At 41.5% G+C, this 17410-nt stretch overlaps 6 protein-coding genes across 7 annotated transcripts; 4 read left to right on the forward strand and 2 right to left on the reverse strand.

The window, feature by feature from the left end:
- The first annotated feature begins 1329 nt into the window (after nucleotides 1-1329).
- LOC108605564 (nose resistant to fluoxetine protein 6) lies at nucleotides 1330-4742 on the forward strand. Its single transcript, XM_017995331.1, has 5 exons — nucleotides 1330-1688; nucleotides 2190-2592; nucleotides 3032-3635; nucleotides 3693-4349; nucleotides 4413-4742. The coding sequence occupies exons 1-5, from the start codon at nucleotides 1391-1393 to the stop codon at nucleotides 4668-4670; spliced, it is 2220 nt and encodes a 739-aa protein (XP_017850820.1). The 5' UTR covers nucleotides 1330-1390; the 3' UTR covers nucleotides 4671-4742.
- A 495-nt stretch (nucleotides 4743-5237) lies between these two features.
- On the forward strand, nucleotides 5238-6464 carry LOC108606630 (ketohexokinase). The gene has a single exon (XM_017996917.1). The coding sequence runs from the start codon at nucleotides 5431-5433 to the stop codon at nucleotides 6367-6369; it is 939 nt and encodes a 312-aa protein (XP_017852406.1). The 5' UTR covers nucleotides 5238-5430; the 3' UTR covers nucleotides 6370-6464.
- Nucleotides 6465-6520: 56 nt separating this feature from the next.
- LOC108606627 (F-box/LRR-repeat protein 4) lies at nucleotides 6521-9808 on the reverse strand. 2 transcript variants are annotated; one of them, XM_017996913.1, is made up of 9 exons: nucleotides 8874-9808; nucleotides 8723-8816; nucleotides 8450-8666; nucleotides 7775-8392; nucleotides 7610-7719; nucleotides 7140-7470; nucleotides 6889-7080; nucleotides 6760-6829; nucleotides 6521-6705 (listed from the first exon to the last, which is right to left on the reverse strand). In XM_017996913.1, exons 1-9 carry the CDS (start codon nucleotides 9189-9191, stop codon nucleotides 6640-6642), a joined length of 2016 nt encoding a protein of 671 aa, XP_017852402.1. In that variant the 5' UTR covers nucleotides 9192-9808; the 3' UTR covers nucleotides 6521-6639. The 2 variants fall into 2 exon arrangements, with proteins under 2 accessions (XP_017852402.1, XP_017852403.1); XM_017996914.1 differs by lacking the exon at nucleotides 8874-9808 and having other exon boundaries at nucleotides 6612-6705; nucleotides 8450-8649; nucleotides 8723-8785.
- Nucleotides 9809-10006: 198 nt separating this feature from the next.
- On the forward strand, nucleotides 10007-11734 carry LOC108606629 (tRNA-dihydrouridine(20) synthase [NAD(P)+]-like). The gene is made up of 3 exons (XM_017996916.1): nucleotides 10007-10310; nucleotides 10371-11339; nucleotides 11402-11734. Exons 1-3 carry the CDS (start codon nucleotides 10097-10099, stop codon nucleotides 11650-11652), a joined length of 1434 nt encoding a protein of 477 aa, XP_017852405.1. The 5' UTR covers nucleotides 10007-10096; the 3' UTR covers nucleotides 11653-11734.
- Nucleotides 11735-11816: 82 nt separating this feature from the next.
- LOC108606628 (mRNA-capping enzyme) lies at nucleotides 11817-14503 on the reverse strand. The gene is made up of 6 exons (XM_017996915.1): nucleotides 14078-14503; nucleotides 13059-14021; nucleotides 12859-12997; nucleotides 12522-12795; nucleotides 12257-12453; nucleotides 11817-12192 (listed from the first exon to the last, which is right to left on the reverse strand). Exons 1-6 carry the CDS (start codon nucleotides 14270-14272, stop codon nucleotides 11981-11983), a joined length of 1980 nt encoding a protein of 659 aa, XP_017852404.1. The 5' UTR covers nucleotides 14273-14503; the 3' UTR covers nucleotides 11817-11980.
- A 626-nt stretch (nucleotides 14504-15129) lies between these two features.
- On the forward strand, nucleotides 15130-16790 carry LOC108606756. The gene is made up of 4 exons (XM_017997161.1): nucleotides 15130-15545; nucleotides 15954-16005; nucleotides 16068-16213; nucleotides 16284-16790. The coding sequence occupies exons 1-4, from the start codon at nucleotides 15231-15233 to the stop codon at nucleotides 16743-16745; spliced, it is 975 nt and encodes a 324-aa protein (XP_017852650.1). The 5' UTR covers nucleotides 15130-15230; the 3' UTR covers nucleotides 16746-16790.
- The last annotated feature ends 620 nt before the right edge of the window (nucleotides 16791-17410 follow it).

The raw sequence follows: 17410 nt of genomic DNA on the forward strand, positions 1-17410 counted from the left end.
TGTCCTTTAATTAACTGAGAGTCCTTATTAAGGTAAGTCAATTGCAGATGTTAGGAACGGATCCTGCAAACGATTTCACAGCTGCATTCATTATAAAAGTAAAGTAAATCTTGATTTAATATGTAAATAACTCATCTATATGCTGCTGAGTTAGTTTGGCATTCTCCCAAGATTAAACTCTATTGAACTGTATCAAAAATTTCAATTTCAGCTTTTTTCGCTTTTCTGAAAAATAACAAAACTTTCAAAATTGTTTTGTGCGATTTCAACAATCTTGGTAAGCAATTCGATAGATCTGATGGCAAAGATTCCATAAATCACAATGAAAAGATTGTAAGATAGTTAAATCATTACACTTTTGCTATGCTATTCGATAGATCTGTTGTCAAGTATTCCAAAAATCATAATCATAATTTTGTAACACTTTCAATTCTTTTTATTTTAAAAACTAAACAACAATCCCAAAGCTTTTTATAACTATTTTATTTATTTATAATTGCTATAAGCCTTGCGCTTAAACTCTTTTTATTTTTTTTTATATTACTACTGTTACAAATTCAATTTTAATTCAACTCGTAATTTTGTTATTTGAAGATTACATTTGTAATATCTACAGCAGTAGTATTATATGTATATTATCAATAGTCTTTTAATAATATGGTATTCATTGTCTTGGTTTTTATCTCAAAGCTTTCAATTTCTTTAATTAATATGTTTATCATATATATATATTTATTCAAAATCTTAATAAAAATGTATTTAAAGCGATATCTTGGAAATATTTTAAAAATAGTCATATTTTGGTATCATATCATAATTTCCTAATTCCGGTGAGGCTAAAATAAAAAACAAAAAATGTCGCTGGTCAAAGTTTGATATTTTTCAGGTATTTCCAGTAATTTAATTAAGTTTAGCTAGTTTTGCTATAAATCGTTGTGGTTTATCAGTTTCGTCTTTGAACACACGCTGACATAAATTTACACCCGACTACAGTTTGAGCTGAAGAAAGGGGGAGCAGGTGGAGCAATGGCCAAATCCCGAGCAAATCCGCGCGCTCGAGCGTCCAGCAAAATCGCCGGACCTGCCCAGATAAGCAATTGATTAGTGCTCTGCTCTTATCGTTGCGGTTACAGTTAGGCATGGGCACCTTTTGGGTCTAACTATAATCAATGTTAAATAATATTTATAAATTTCATGGGCGTCCAGCGTTTGGTCATCGACGGCGACGTCGACGTCGACGTAAGCGTTAACGATCATAGAAGTTGAAGTAGCCACTTGAAGCCTATAAAAGCTACTGTGCCAATTGGCCATACAATTAGTTGGCGACGCGCCTTTAATTGCTCAGCAGTTGCAGTAGAAAGCGTAGACCAGAGTACACCCAAAAAGGAATATGTTGCGGCTTCAACAAGCGGCAGCCGTGGTGCTGCTCCTGCTTGCCACCAGCAATGTGGCACAATCGAATAATGACAAGGATCTGCTCACCGGCCACTCCATGCCACTGCAAAACAGTTTGGCGCATCAGTTCTATGCGCTAGCAGGAAAATATATGGGCGAGGCGAATACGACGCATTTGCTTTTGTCCGGCACCAGCGAAAGCTCGAATCGCGCCTACGATGATGAGCTCTGCGACAGGGATGTGAATCGTATACGCGAAGCCATCGACAATATGGAGGAATGGGCACTCGAATGTAAGCCAATCAAATGTTGTGCTATTTTATTTGTGGCAATGTGTGTGTGTGTGTGTTTTTATGGTCAATCGTAAATCAAATCGCAAATCAAATTTCAGTGTGCGCTATATTTATTTTTTTTTTTTTGATAAGCCACTGGCTAACTGAACTCTGAAATGGCACAAAAGTAATCTCGAATTTATGATTATTGCGCTTAGCGATTGTTCGATTGCATCTATTATGAAACAAAGTAAAGAGCTAGTGCTTGCCACACGTTTCCTTTTGCTATACAAGATATAAAAGATGAGCAGCAAGCGATAGGCTGCCCAAATTCCAATTCTTATCATTTGCAGCAGCTACGAATTTCCCAAGCTCTCAAGTATTATACTCGAAAACAAGTTTATAGTACAAGTGTGTGCACTTAAACTATTAATATGGCCAATTATAAATAGCTATGAAGCCGGCCTATCTTGACAGCTGCTTAGAGATGCCCACTTAGTTACACTTTGCTTTCGTCCACAGTTCCGGACTCATGGGGTCGCCTGCCGATGGGCTTCTTCTGGGGTCACTCCATCAGCATGGGTCAGCATGAGGAATGTGTGGCAGCCACCAATACCTATGGCAATGAAATCCATGGTCAATACTGTCTGGCACGCCTGAACATTACACAGTTCTATAGCAAGGTGAAGCGTCGCCATCAGGAACATACTCGCATCGATTATAAGTACAGGGATCCCGAGACCTTTGATCTTGGTATTTGTATACCAAGCACTTGCAGTGCCCAGAAGACCGATTTGTTGCTCAAGCACGCCATTAGGCATTTCTATGGCGAGGATAATGTTAATCTTACCGATACTTTGGTTCACGAGAAATGGTGCCGTTATACTGCTCCCATCGAGCTGCGTGGTGTGGATATCTTTGCCATGTAAGTCCAAATTCATATAATAGCCTCTAGACAAATAGCAATAGCTTTAATTAATTAGCACGTGCTGGCAAATTAATCACAATAGTCATAGATAATGCAATGCTATAGATTATGCCATTGTATAGATTGCACGCTATCGTTATTCAATGCTTCCAATGCTTTAGCTGTATCCAAGTTGAATCAAATTAATATTCATTTTGCTGCAAAGATTAAGTACATCCAAGTTCATCATTCTTTTTATTAACTGAAATCATAAATTTCCTAGAATAATACTTATGCTAGTAATTGAAAAGTTTTCGCTTACAAATCAGCAACAATTATACTTTCAATTTGAAAGTATTTTCAACTTATTTATAAACTATTCAATTTAAGTAATTCTAAACTATTTTTACTGTCTAATATATATAATATTCAATATATTTTTTTCTTATGTTTATAGCATATTCTTCGCATCGATCATTGTCATTATGATTGCTAGCAGCATCTACGATTATGTGCAAACTCAAAAAGGAAACTCAAAGAAACCCTTGTACTTGGCCTTTTCGGTGTTGCACAATGCACCAAAGATCTTTACCGTTAAGAAGGTTAACAATCCCAATGTAATCCATTGTTTGAATGGTCTGCGCTGCTTCAGCATGATGTGGGTGGTGTTTGGCCATGGCTACATGACCTTCTATGATCTGCCACATATCAATCGCAATCGTTTCTATACCTGGGTGCAGACACCTTACTCTATGCTGGTGCAGAATGCTTCGCTGTGCGTGGATACTTTCTTCTTTATGTCCGGTCTGCTGATGTGCTGGGGTGCCTTCCGTGAAATGGACAAGACCAAGGGCAAGCTGAATATACCCATGATGTATTTCCATCGTTATATTCGTCTGACACCTGTCGTGGCCGTTGTTGTGCTGTACATTATGTCGCTATATCGCTATAGCGGTGAGGGTCCCATGTGGTTCAGGCTGGGCACACAGGACCAAAAGTGCGCCGACACCTGGTGGGCTACACTGCTCTATGTGCAGAACTATGCCTTCCCCTACAGCATTGTAAGTAAATCTTTTGTATTTGTTATAAACTTAGCTGACTTTACTTTTGACTTACAGTGCGTTTCGCAATCCTGGTACCTGGCTGTGGACACACAACTGTATGTACTGTCGCCGCTGTTCCTTATACCGCTTTACAAGTGGGGCAAGAAGGCTTTGATACCGATTAGCATTTTCCTGGTGCTCTGCTTGATTTGCACTGTATTCACGTTCATCCACAATGACTTTACACTGTTCCGCGTCATGGACGATCATGTTGACTTGCGTCAGCGTCTGACTTATTATCCCACACATACACGCATGCCCACTTGGCTGCTTGGCGTCATCTTCGGCTACTTCCTGTTCAAATACAATCGTGGACGTCAAATTCCAATGGCCAAGCACTGGGTCATTATAGGCTGGGTTGTTGCTCTTGGCACCATGTTGGCCGATTTGTTTGGCGCCTACTGGCGCATGCTGCCCGACACTCCTGACTCGCCGCTGATTGAGGGCGCACTCTTTGAGCCACTGAGTCGCAGCTCCTGGGCTTGCGCCATTGGCTGGATCATTTGGGCCTGCTACAATGGTCATGGTGGCATCATTAACGATTTCCTCTCCTGGAGCTTCTTCACCGGCTTCAGTCGGCTGTCCTACTGCATGTATGTCATCCACAGAATCGTCCAGCATGTCACCGCTGGTCGTCTGCAAGTCGACACTCACTTCTCCGACTACGATATGGTAAATATGCCTAAAAACTAATTCAAAAAATAAGTTTATTAATTTTTTGTTTTACATTTGCAGATTCTGCGTTGGTGGCACGACTTTGGCATTTCCTTGACTCTGTCCATCTTTGCCACGCTCGCCTTCGAAGCTCCCATTCTGGGCATTGAGAAGGCCATCTTTGGCCGTGGCGATAGCAAGCCTGCGCCCAAGAAGGTTGCTCCTGCCAGCGAACCCGTTGTGGAACCCGTTGCCGCCGCCGCTGCCACGACAACTGCTGCTGAGCTGGAGACCGAAGTGCCAGCAATTAGCAAAGCTGAGGATCCATCGAAGGCTTAAATAGAAATTGCATTGCAATATAGTTCACTCCTATATACATATATTTACAACTTTTTTCATATGAAACGAACCTTTTTTTTTTGTTAGCTAGGTTTATTTATTAATTAATAAACTAAACACTGTTTTGGTAAAATTCAAATTTGAATTGAAATTTTTCTAAGGGGATTTTAATAATAACAGTGCTGCTATAAAACAAATTAATAAATTTATGCTTCAAATTATACTATTAAATGTTTAACTATAAGAAGCTCAACAGTGGTGTGAAGAATTATCAAGATGGTTACAGAAAAATAACTGCATATAATAATTAATCTACTCTAAAGCTGCCTAGCATATATTTGATTAATTATTAAAACGTTTTAATGCTATTGCTTTTTTGCAAGTGCATTATTATCTTTTAGTTAAGTGGATGTGTATAATTTTGATTAGATTAAATGTACTTGAAGCATAAGCAAATTGTTTATGAAGCTGTTGTACTCTGAAGTTGTTTTAAAATATTATATAATTTTATTATATTTAGAAATTACTATGTATTTAATGCTAAATTTATACTAAACAGAACGATCAGCAGCTCAAGTGTTCAACTGAACCAGTTCCCAATTGTGTCACAAACAATTGGACTCTGATTAGATTGAGCACACATACATAGAGAAAACGAGAGAGATAGAGAGAGTCCAATACGTTCACGAGTCTAAGCTGCATTCTAATTGGAGATTAGTATTTGTTCGTTTGTGTTGTTAAATACATTTCCGTAGCTCCCATGACTACATTAAAGCCAGTGCTATGCGTTGGCTGCACTGTCATTGACTTTGTGACCATCAGTGCAAGTTATCCACAGGAGGACACTGATCGTCGCTGCTTGGATGGCTTTTGGGCGCGCGGCGGCAATGCATCCAATGTAAGCACTGTGCTGCGGCTGCTGGACACACGGGTGGAGTTCTTTGGCATGCTAAGCAGTTCGCCGGCGTTTCGTGTGCTCTTGGAGGATTTGACACAGCGTCAGATTGCCACACAGCATTGTCCGACAACATCAAAGGATCCGCCATTTTCTTCGGTGATAATTGCACAGGATAAAGCCACACGCACCATAATACATTGCAATAAAAACTATCCGTATGTCTCGGCGTTGGATTTCAGTAAAATCGATCTCAGTCGCTATGGCTGGGTGCACTTTGAGGCACGTCAAGCGGCGGAAACGGTGAAAATGATGCGCATGGTTCAGGCATATAATGAAACATGCGATCCGCAGGCACGTCTCATTGTCTCCTTGGACTTTGAGAGCACATTTGAGCAAAACTTACCACTATGCGGTCTCTGCAACTATCTGGTGTTCTCCAAGGAGCTGGCGACGCAGCGCGGCTGGTCAACAGCTCGGGATGCCTGCCAGCAGCTTTTGTTCCTCATCACACAGAGTTCGCGCACAAGTCCAAGCATCATATGTCCATGGGGCAGTGCTGGCGCTGTTTGCTTGGATAGCTCTGGTAACTTTGCAGAGATACGCGCCCATGAGCCGCCACAAGTTGTTGACACCTTGGGCGCTGGTGATAGCTTCCTGGCTGGATTTATACATGCCACTTATGGCCTGCAACAAGAGCTGCAAGTAGCTGTGGATTTTGCCAATAGAGTGGCAGGACACAAGATTTCTAAGTTTGGCTACGATCACATTGCAGACTTCAAGTTCAGTGTCGAAAAAAAGTAAACAAAGATCAGCTTTGCATTGCATTACATTTTATCGATGTTCTACTTATCGATAACTCTAATAAACGCCATTGTTTGAATAAACGTATAAATCAATGCAAGTTATTATCAAATTTATTAAGACATTTACACATATATATATTTTTTTTTCTATATAACAACAATAGTTAACAATTACTATAAACAGTATGCCGCAATTAACTATACACATAGATATGCTTATTAAAATAGCTACATGGTGAACTTAGGTTTAACAATTGAACTATTTCGGCTAGTGGATGCGGCTACTTTTAATGTCCACATTATACAGACGCGACCACTCCGCAATCATATCAAACTGCAATTAAAATAGCTTTAAGTATGTTCCAACTGATTCATTAAAAAAACTTACATCACGATCCATAATGTTATCGCAAAAACTTAAATCAAGCATGCGCAGCTTTGGACATTGCAACAGAATGCTATAAATAAATAATGGCTTTATAAAATAGTTAGCTTTAAGAGTTTGCATTATGCTCACTCGTAGACACGCTCCTGTGTTATGTTTATAATTCCCATAAGATCTAATTGCTCAAGATTTTTTCCCAGCGTGGCAATATGTATGAGATCGCGCTCCGTAATGCCGCGCACGGCGGACAGAAAAAGTTTCTTCAACTTGGGACAGTTGGTTAGTAATTGAAAAATCGAATCGCCCAGTGATGCCTCACGCAAGCTGTAAACATAGCTAAGATTTATGCAATTGTTTATAATAAATAGGTTATGCAAACTGACCACCAGCCCAAATCCAGCTCTTCCAGCTGCTTGCAGCATGCCAGCGATTGTAAGCCGCGCGCAGATAAGAAATGCGCTTTCCACATGTCCAAAGAAACCAGCTGTGTGTTGTAGGTAGCCAGATGCGTGGCCACATTATCCATATTAACCGAAACACCACAAAAGGCCAGATTCAGATGCTTTAGCTTCCGATTACCCTCGAGCATGCTTAGCAGCAGTTCCGACTCAAAGGCAGTTTGAAAGAGATCAAGTCGCTCCAGATTCTTCAGATTAGCCAAACAAGAGAAGTTCAGTAAGGGCTGATCTATTGCGCAATTGCGTAAAGTTAGCTCTAAAATGAAAATGAATAGCAAGCGTTAGAATAAAGTGGCATGCAATCGACTTGGATCCACATTTAACAATAATTTGTTTAAAGACTTAAAATTGATAATTTAATGAAGTTAAAGTGTAAAAGGCATTGTTGATCGCACCTATAAGATTATCACAGACTATGCCCACAGTTTCAATGCAGCTGGCATTCAGAATTTTGCAAGAGTTGAGTCGCAAATGCGTTAAGTTATCGCCACGTTGCGTTAGAAATCTAAAAATGCATTAAAATTGAATATAATCGAACAAAAATGTATAAATTTGGTTACTTTTTAAACTCGGTGGGTGAGATTTGGCCAAAGCCGCCGCACCACGATAAATCCAATTTTCGTAGCATTGTCGTTCGACGCGCCAACGTGCAGAGCAACTCGGAATTGGCCACTTGCCAGTAGTACTTTAAGCTCAATTCGGCGTAGAGTAAAGGATGCGTAGATATATCGTAGAACGTTCGCGATACTTGTCCAATGCGAAATAATGATTTTAAATCCAGGTAGCTGAGTATTTTCAAAAGTATTTCAAAAGGCAGATCCGTAAGGCAGATGCTTGGTCTAATTTGCTGCAATTGCTGTTGTTCTTGTTGCTGCTGCTGCTGCTGTTGCTCCAAGTCTATAGAAGACTCCATTAGAAACTGACTTAGATCGTTATTTATAAAGTCATGCAGCTTAACGGCATAGTTCCCCCGACAGCTGGGCTGAAACTTAAGCGTGCGCAATTTACAACTGATGGGTCCAGCACAAGATTCTGTGGCAGCATTGCTGCGAAGCTGACGCATGGGCGATAACAACTGTTGCATGCGACGAACGGACACTGTCGTACCGCACAGCATAATCGCATCGATTTCCGTATAATATTTCAAACGGCTATGATTGAATTCAATGCGTAGTGTTCTAATAATAAAACCAAATTTAATTAAGCCATTTGAGACTCTGCTTTTAGCTGCTTACTTTGTTATTATGTTGGTCTTTTTAATGGGTGGTGCAAATCGTCGCGCATCACGTGGAGAATTGTCCGCTGGTTGCATAAGCTCGAGGCTTTCAGCCTCCCAGAGACAAGTCCAATGATTGGTAATGCTATAAGCCCATATGCGCACCACAGCGCCCGGATTATAGGTCTCAAAAATGGCCACCTCTGAGGGCACCACAAACTTTTCAAAGTACACAACTGCAAACAATTAATTTATCCAAAATTGCTGAACATATTTTGGTCTTTATAGTTACCAATGTAGTCATGTGTGGTTACCGCTGGCAAATTTTGAGGTTGTATCTCACGCGTGGCTGATGGCGCGCTCTGCCAATAATCTCCATAGGTTCGCTGCAAAGCAATTCAATTCAATTATTTATTAACTTAATTAACAAATCAATTATTTACCATTGTAAAGGTCTCAGGGTAGTCACCATAGGCTGGAAACTTGGTTGGTCTGCCTATGATATTAGACGCTGTATAGGAAATGCTGTAGTCGATGCCATATTGTGAGCTAAAATCCAGTACGCCCAGCACATATTGCCCCAAGAAATAGCCCTGTTCCTCTTGCTGTTGTGCCTGCAGCTTGTTGCCACAACCCAGCCAATCGCTGCTGCAATCCTGCTGACGTTCCATCAACATAGCTGTAAAATCAACCAGGGCATCCGGCTCGGTGTCGCTGGAGCTGTCGCTGCCACCGACAGCGCCCAAGGCTAGCAATGACATGCTGCCGTAGCTGAGCCTCAGCGTATCGTTTGCTTGTAGAAATCTGAATCCTCTATCTTCAACGTACCAAGGCGAGCGTTTCGCATAACGCGCTTTGGCGCTAAGCCCAACTTTATATGCAAATCTATGCCAAAAATGCTCTAGCTGAGGGAACTTGTTGCTCCGCTGTTGCTGCTTTTGACCAAGGTCAATGTTGATATATATGTGAATGTCGATGCAAAAGGTGCTGCTGTATTATTCACTAGCTGCGTAACGACTGTGGCGCGATTAGCTTGTCCTTGCACCTGTCCTTCGTGGCGTGATAGCAAACGACAATGACAGCATTTGCTTTCAACACGTTGCTAGGCTTTATGTTAACGTTAAGTTATTGTTGTGCAAGTATGATAATCCAATTAGAGACAGCGACAGCGACTGCGACAACTACTGCGGATTCCTCTTTGTTTATGTAGGTGGGTGGGCAACAATTTGTTGTTGCTGAGTGGTTGTTTTGGTTTCACTTGAGACGCCTGCTGTGTGCTGTTGGCTTCCAGTGCGTGTTGTCTTCCAATTTAGTGGTTTTGCACATAAATATTTCTTTTTTTGCAGATTTTTTGCTTGATTTTATTAAATTTACTTTTAAATTTTTAACAACAAAAACGAAAGAAAATTTTGGCTCCTAGATGCAATGAAAACAGTGTCAGAGTTGTGTGTGATACGCATATCGATAATGCTATCGATTCACCCTCTTCAAATCGATCGATGCTGCAATAAAGTTAAAACAATAAATTATGTTATATTTAATAAGCTAATTAAACATTATGCTCAAATTAACAAAGGCATTTGCTTCTATGGGCTCGCAAATTTGAGTTTCACATGAGTGTTATTATGTAGCCCTGGCACATCTGTACCATTCCAGCCCTGTCCACATGCTGCGGCGCATGTTGTTTTCTTTTTTAAGTAGATTCTCAGGCATAAAAATGAAGCAACGCCTTGATTATCGAAATAAAATAATCCTAGCACCTATGGTGCGTGTAGGCACATTGCCTATGCGTCTGCTGGCGCTGGAAATGGGCGCTCAGATTGTTTACACTGAGGAGCTTGTCGATTTGAAGTTAATCAAAAGCATACGTCGACCAAATCGTAAGTGTGTGTACTCTTTCAGCAATAAGTCACTATTGACATGTGTGTTTTTGCTTTTAGCGGCCTTGGGTACTGTGGATTTTGTGGATCCTTCGGATGGAACGATTATATTTCGCACTTGTGCCTTGGAAACATCTCAATTGGTACTGCAGTTGGGCACCAGCGATGCCGCGCGTGCCTTAGCTGTGGGCAAGCTGGTGCAGCACGACATTGCGGGCCTGGACATTAATATGGGCTGCCCCAAAGAGTTTTCAATTAAAGGCGGAATGGGCGCAGCGTTGCTCTCGCAGCCAGACAAAGCGGCACACATACTGAGCACGCTGTGCTCGGAGTTGGATATACCTGTTACCTGCAAAATACGCATACTGCCCGATACACTGGATACCATTAATTTAGTGAAAAAGTTGGCAGCTACGGGCATTGCTGCGATTGGCATACATGCGCGCACGCGTGACGAGCGTCCAACGCATCGTCCACATCCAGATGTATTGCGTGCTGTGGCCAGCGCTGTAGATATACCCATTGTAGCCAATGGCGGCTCACGTTATATCCGCTGCTATGAGGACATACACAAGTTTCAGCAGGACTGTGGCGCGCATAGCGTTATGGTGGCACGAGCTGCGCAGCTAAATGTTTCCATATTTCGCAAGGAGGGATTGCTGCTCGTAGACGAAGTGATTGAGAAGTATTTGCGACTGTGTGTGGACTATGATAATGCACCACATAACACCAAGTACTGCGTGCAGAGCATACTGAGTGGACTGCAAGAGACGCCGCGTGGCAAACGCTTTTTGCAGTGCCAGACGCTGCAGCAAATCTGTGAAATCTGGAATTTGGGTGATTATTGCCGCCGTCGCAATCAAGAACTTAAGGAGCTGGGCAATTGTGGCAGAGCTCTGGTCACCCCTGCCGATACAGATGATAATCTCGAGATTAAGCGACGCAAGCTGGACCTGAATGAAAACATGGGCGCGGAAGAGGGCGTTATAACACGTCATATGGCATTCCTACGTTCCACCTATGCTAAAGGTAAGCTGATACTGGAATTTTAAAAATCAATCCATATCTATGTATATCCTTGCTACTTTCAGATAAACAGCTGCCCAAGTCTGTGCTTTACGTGCATGCAGGGCGCATGAGCAAAGAACCGCCCGCTTATGAGACACAGCAGTGCGATAAGCTCTTCCGCTCTATTTGCAGCTATGATGGACAAAGCTACACCAGCAGCTTCTGGGAAAAGAACAAAAAGCAGGCCGAGCAAGGTGCAGCGATGGTGGCCTTGCTACATCTGGGACAACTCGATGAGGCAGAGCTGCGTGATAATGGAAGCCTCATTAGCTGACAGCTGCTCAGCAATGTTTTGTTTCTTTTTAGCAAATATATTTAATACAACATGACGGCGCATGCCAACAAGTTATTTCTTTTGTAATAAAAAAAATGCTTGTTTTAAATAGTTCAATGCGCATTAAACTAAACAGCAAATGTTTTAATTAATTATATAGGGAGGAGTATTATAAATATACAATTTGCATTTAACATGTGGAGGTTTTTTGTTTCATTCAAATTGTGTACCACATACAAATGCGTAAGATGCGAAGTAATCAAGTTGCCTTTATTAATTTGCTAGTTGTTGTTGTTATATGTCTTAATATGCAGCATCCTTCGACTATTTAGATTTGTTGCTGCTGTTGTTGCTGCTGTTGTTGTTGTTGCTGCTGCTGCTGGTGATGATGATGCTGCTGCTGCTGCTGCTGTTGTTGTTGTTGTGGCCTTTGAGCAACTGGTGGCGGCATCATTGTATGATCATCACGATAGCCAAAATTAGCTATGTAATTAATTAAATATTCCTTGGTGATAGGATGCTTTATGCTCTCGACAACAGCTTCAATCAAATACAGTTTTGTTAATAAATATTTATGAGTAAAAACTGGTTTGTGCTTGCTTACCAATGGCCGTATTAAAGCTATTCGGCAGCTTTTTGTCTGTGCGCTCGCGCATAAACTCCCAATTGCCAAATTGATTCATCGTGCACTCGACTATCCTATTGTCCAGGTCGCGTATCTCCTTGGTTAGCTTTTGCATGCGTCCAAATGGGGCATCATGTCCACCCACATAGAGAAAGCCAACTTTCTTTGTAAGCAGACTATAAAATTCAAATCGAGTTTAGTTAGATTTATAATTTGTTTTTTATTCAAATTATAGTCAACTCACCCCTCGCCACGTTCTGTTATAATCTTTAGACGAAAGTCTACAGAGTTGAGTTCATGTGGCTTCCATTTGAAGACATCGGAGCAGACGCCTGGTGTGTAGGGCTGCTGTGAGGGTTGAAAGATGAGACCATCTGGCTCATGGGCCAGCGAACGTGAGAATTTTTCGCCCAGCAGGCGCGCCGATGTTCTGATATCCCAAAAGTCTTTGTTGCGCACGCTAAATGGCTCCAAAGCGCGATTGATAATGGCGTGCTTCATGGCCAAGATGCGTGGACCTAAAAATATATTTTGATATTTATGTGAATGTCTCGCTGAATAGAATGAATTGCTTGCCGCACCTATGACACAATTTTTAATGTAGTCCAAGCGATGTGGAAAGAACGGCTCCTCGCGCACATCGCGTCCGGCCAAACGAACAATGTCATAGACTAGATAACGTGGGGTTACCGTCTCACCAATTTTATCCAGCACCATTTCCTATAAGAGTTAATTTAGAAAATTAAATAACCTATTTTTTGCAGGTTGGCAGCCTACTTACTCCATCCAGGAGTGTGCCATCTAGATGTTCATGCAGATTCTTGCCCTGCACAAAGGTCATGTTCTCAACTTGAAAGCAAGAGTTGTTGCGATCAAAAAAGTAAATCTCATCGCGTCCATCCACAAGCATCATATACCGCGAACCATCTGCCTTCCAGGACACACGATAGGGTATTTCACTTAAGCGCTTAATATTGTGTCTGTCCATGGATACGGGCTGTGCGCCGGGAAATCCGCTCTTCTGCCAGTTGCACCAGTGTTGCACTTTACGCTGCAGCTCCCCAAGTCGTGGCTGTTCGTTTAGATGTCGCACGCCGGGCACGCCAGCCATGAATACCGCATTCTTTACAACCATCTCACGCCGTCGCTTTTTCTTTTGCGTACCATCTTCGGCGTTTTCTTCACCATTTGCCTCATCACCATCGACTTCATCCTCTTCCTCGCCCACAGCATTGCCTGCAGACGCAGCTGCCGCCTGCTGTGAGGTAGAGGAGCAGCTGTCATCATATTGACGCTTTCTGTGCTCGTTGTCGTTGCCATTGCTGTCGTCATACTCCAGACACCAGTTGGGCTGTTCAGGTGCATGCGGAGCATCCTCCTCATCTTCATAGCGTCGAAATAGCTCGTTTATGTAGTCCTGTTTATAGATGCCCGGCGGACGTGCTTTGGCAAATACGGCAAGTGCAGCACCTACAGAACAATCCAAGCGCTCCACCAAATAGGAGATTATGAGAAAGCCCGTGCGATTAAAGCCATGCGTGCAGTGCACAGCAATTACCTCAAGTGGACGCTCTGTAATAAAATTGTCCACCAGCTCGATAAAGCTGCGCGTCTGCTCCATGGATGGTGTTTCACCATGACCACGACATTGCAATTTAATATACTGTGCACCGCCTTCTTCCACTGAGATGCGATCATAGAAGCGCTTTGTGTTTGTCAGATCAATCCACAGACCTAGTTTGAGCTTTAAAGGCAATAAGTGTTTAGCTATGTTCTTATATATAGCATTTTTAGGCTTACCTTTAGTGACTTGCAATAGTCGAAGAGCATTTCGGGACGAAATGTATTCTCAATGCTCATTTTGTCCTGAAAGGCTTTGCTGAGTGGCGTCTTAAATGCCAGAAATCGTTCCGCAATAAGTGTATCACTTTTACGCGGACAATGAAGCCATCGATTAGGCAGCGGGCCAGAGCCTCGTTGGCGTTCGTGAGACATCCCGGCTGTAGGGACGGTAGCGCGGACGGGATGGCACAACTGTTATACACTCCCGTTTCTGTTTTTCTTCTTGTTGTGCTTTGCCGCGCGCTTAGTGGCACTTGGATCGCTTTGGATATCGCGTTCAAGTTACGTTTATTTAACTTCTCATCATATTTTGCTTGTAAAAGCTGGAAATTAATTATTAGAGTTGTTTCGTTTCGTTTTGGAGAAGGTAGAGCTGGGTCAAAAATCGATTTAATTGGATTGATCGATATTTGCAATAGTCGCAACCATCGAATCTTATTGCCTGTTACTTGTACGATAAGTTGTTATTAATTTAAATTTGACACATTTTGCAAGTTGGCCAATTTTCTGTATAAATTGTTGTTTTAAAAAACAGAGGTATTCGATTTGAAGCGGATATTCAAAAGCCTTAATTTGGCATCGATAACTTAGCGAAATGTACTCGATGCCAAGCTGTATATTAAGCGCCAATTTAAAAGCTACTTTAAATGAGGATATTGTTTACAATTGCTTTGCATATTTGTGTGCATACATTAATTGTTTGTGTGCAGAATGCTTGGCTCGTGCTTACAGGTACTTTGCTGCCTCTGTATATGCATACATATTTGTGCGCTCACATTCTGGCAAAATTATTTACTGTAATGTAAATAAACAATACAATCGCAAGTCATATTAATGTTGTTGTTATTGTTGTGGCGCGAATACATACTTAAAAGCAAATGCCCCAGACGAAATCTCTGCGGCTGGAATGATCGAAGCAAAGGCTACATTAACAATAACAAAATATTCAAAACGATGGCAACGCTTTTGCCTTTGATCCGCTTGATCGCTGCTCATTATTGATTCTTCTACGTGCCGGAACGTTGTGTCGGGTCGTTCTCTGTGCGCAGCGCACAGCACAGCGTATATTAAGTTAGATTATAACACATTGATTCCAGGAACTTCAAGTTCAATGGCAGGCAAACAATTGCATTCCCTGCCGCTACCCGGCACACATTTGTCCACGAAACGCACGACAACCACAGCAGCCCCAGCCACAGCATCCACATCCAGTCCACTGAAATATGCACCCAAAATAACGGTAACAAATACAGATCCCAACGGCACGGCAACAACAACGAAAACAAAACCAGCAATAGCAAAGACGAAAGCAATTTGTGAGCCTAAATCACCCGATATGACTTTAGCCCGGAAAAGCTTAACCTCAATGTCCGATGAGGAGATCATACAGGAGAATCTGAAGGAATTAATGGATATTAAATCGAGAGTAAGTTTATTAAACTTTTGGAATGTTGCACGTGGCACCAATACGCAATTGCATTCGAGCGAATTGTGGCACGTCATCATAATCCAGCAAAAGAATTCATTCATTGTTAATAATCTGAGCGACGCCATCATTATTGCGAAATTATACAATACATATAGCATATATATAAATTTAGTTTTTTCCTAAGCGAGAATATAAACAATGTTTTTATGAGGCAGACCTGCTTGTAATGAGTCACTAAAATATATAGACTATATACTATCTAACTAAAAATAATTGGGACACTTGTGATGAATTCTGACTTTTAATTTACAAACCCATAATATGGGAATATGGTTGTCTAAACGTAATCTTGCGAATTATCATTATTGTAATGTTTATTATTTAAACCTTCTTAAACATTTTTAGGAGGAACGTAAAGCGAATGGACGTCTGGTGGCCGTGATTGTGGCCTTCTTGGGTAAGTAGAACAGCTGCGCCGTTTATAAGAAATATGAATACAAATCTTTGTGTTCTTTTTAGTAATCTTCATGACTATATATCATGCTTGGATGCGCAATACTAAGACTAAAGGACTTACCGGTGTGCTGGTGCCTGCTGGCATAATGCTCTCATATGGAGCTTGGGTAGTGCTCCTAGCCAAGCGGGACAAGCGTCGAGCTCAATTTGTATGTATCCACACGGATGTACCGATCGTTATGTCTCTGTATATAATAATGTTGCATTGTTGCTTTAAAGGATCAACGTATCGAGGAGGTGGTGCTAAAGAATAAATCCGAGCTGGGAGAGAAACATATGCGCTTAAAACAGGAGGAGCAACGGGAAAGTAGCAGTGCCTCAAGCAGTCTACAAATTGTAAACGAGCTAACCGCTCATCCAGAGCAGCGCAAAAAGCAGCGACGCAATAAGCAACGTCACAGAGCTGCTGCAGCAGCAGGAACAAGTCTAACAGCTGATGTTCAGGTGCATCAGAATACAGTCAAAAGACCAAGCTTTCGACAAAAACTCTTTGGTCAGACTATAGCGCATGTGAAGTTGGTGGAAGCGCAGTGTGATAGCGAGGATTCGCATGGTTCTTCAGCAGGTTCCCCCTCAACTAAAGATGCTGCGCAGCGGGAACTAAAAGATAAACGCAAAAGATTGCAACGCTTGGATACGTTGGCCATGCCACAGGTGGTGCGTATGAGCTCCGCGCCATAACAAACATTTAAATATATCGGTCTGGGGATCGGTGGGGGTGCCAAAAGTCGCATAAATAAATGTATTATAAAAAATATAAACAGGAAATTCACTTTATAAATAGACGTCAATCAAAGGAAGGAAACGGTACGCGGGGACTAAAGTGAAATCAAATCGAAATACATATGTGCATATGCCCTCTCGCCAATTATATTTTGGTCTTTGCTTACGCTTAAAAAACTTCTATACCCTGCGGTTCCAACTACTACTGAGGCCCACTGAGTAAGTGCAATATTGTAATAGAAATATAATTATTACTTCTATTTAGGATAGAAAATCTCACTGGACTAGCCAACAGAACCGCAGGGTACGTTCATATACAAATATGTTTGCTCGTATAAATGTTTATATGCACATATGAATGCATATATTTATTGAGACGCTTTTGTTAACTGTATTGGTAATTACATTTTAATTGCTTACATGTGTTGCAGTGCTTATGTGTGTATGTATGGGTAGGCCAAAAATTTCCAAGAATCTTCCATTTGTTTATTTTGATTTTGGGCATTGTAGTGGCAATCTCAACGGAATAGCTATGCGGCTATTAAAAACAATAACACACCTCTAAAACATTTACATCGCATCATAAACTCAATAAAATATTGTTGTTTAACAAGACAATGCGA

This window comes from Drosophila busckii, chromosome X, assembly GCF_011750605.1.
Source record: "Drosophila busckii strain San Diego stock center, stock number 13000-0081.31 chromosome X, ASM1175060v1, whole genome shotgun sequence".
NCBI classification, from domain to species: Eukaryota; Metazoa; Arthropoda; class Insecta; order Diptera; family Drosophilidae; genus Drosophila; species Drosophila busckii.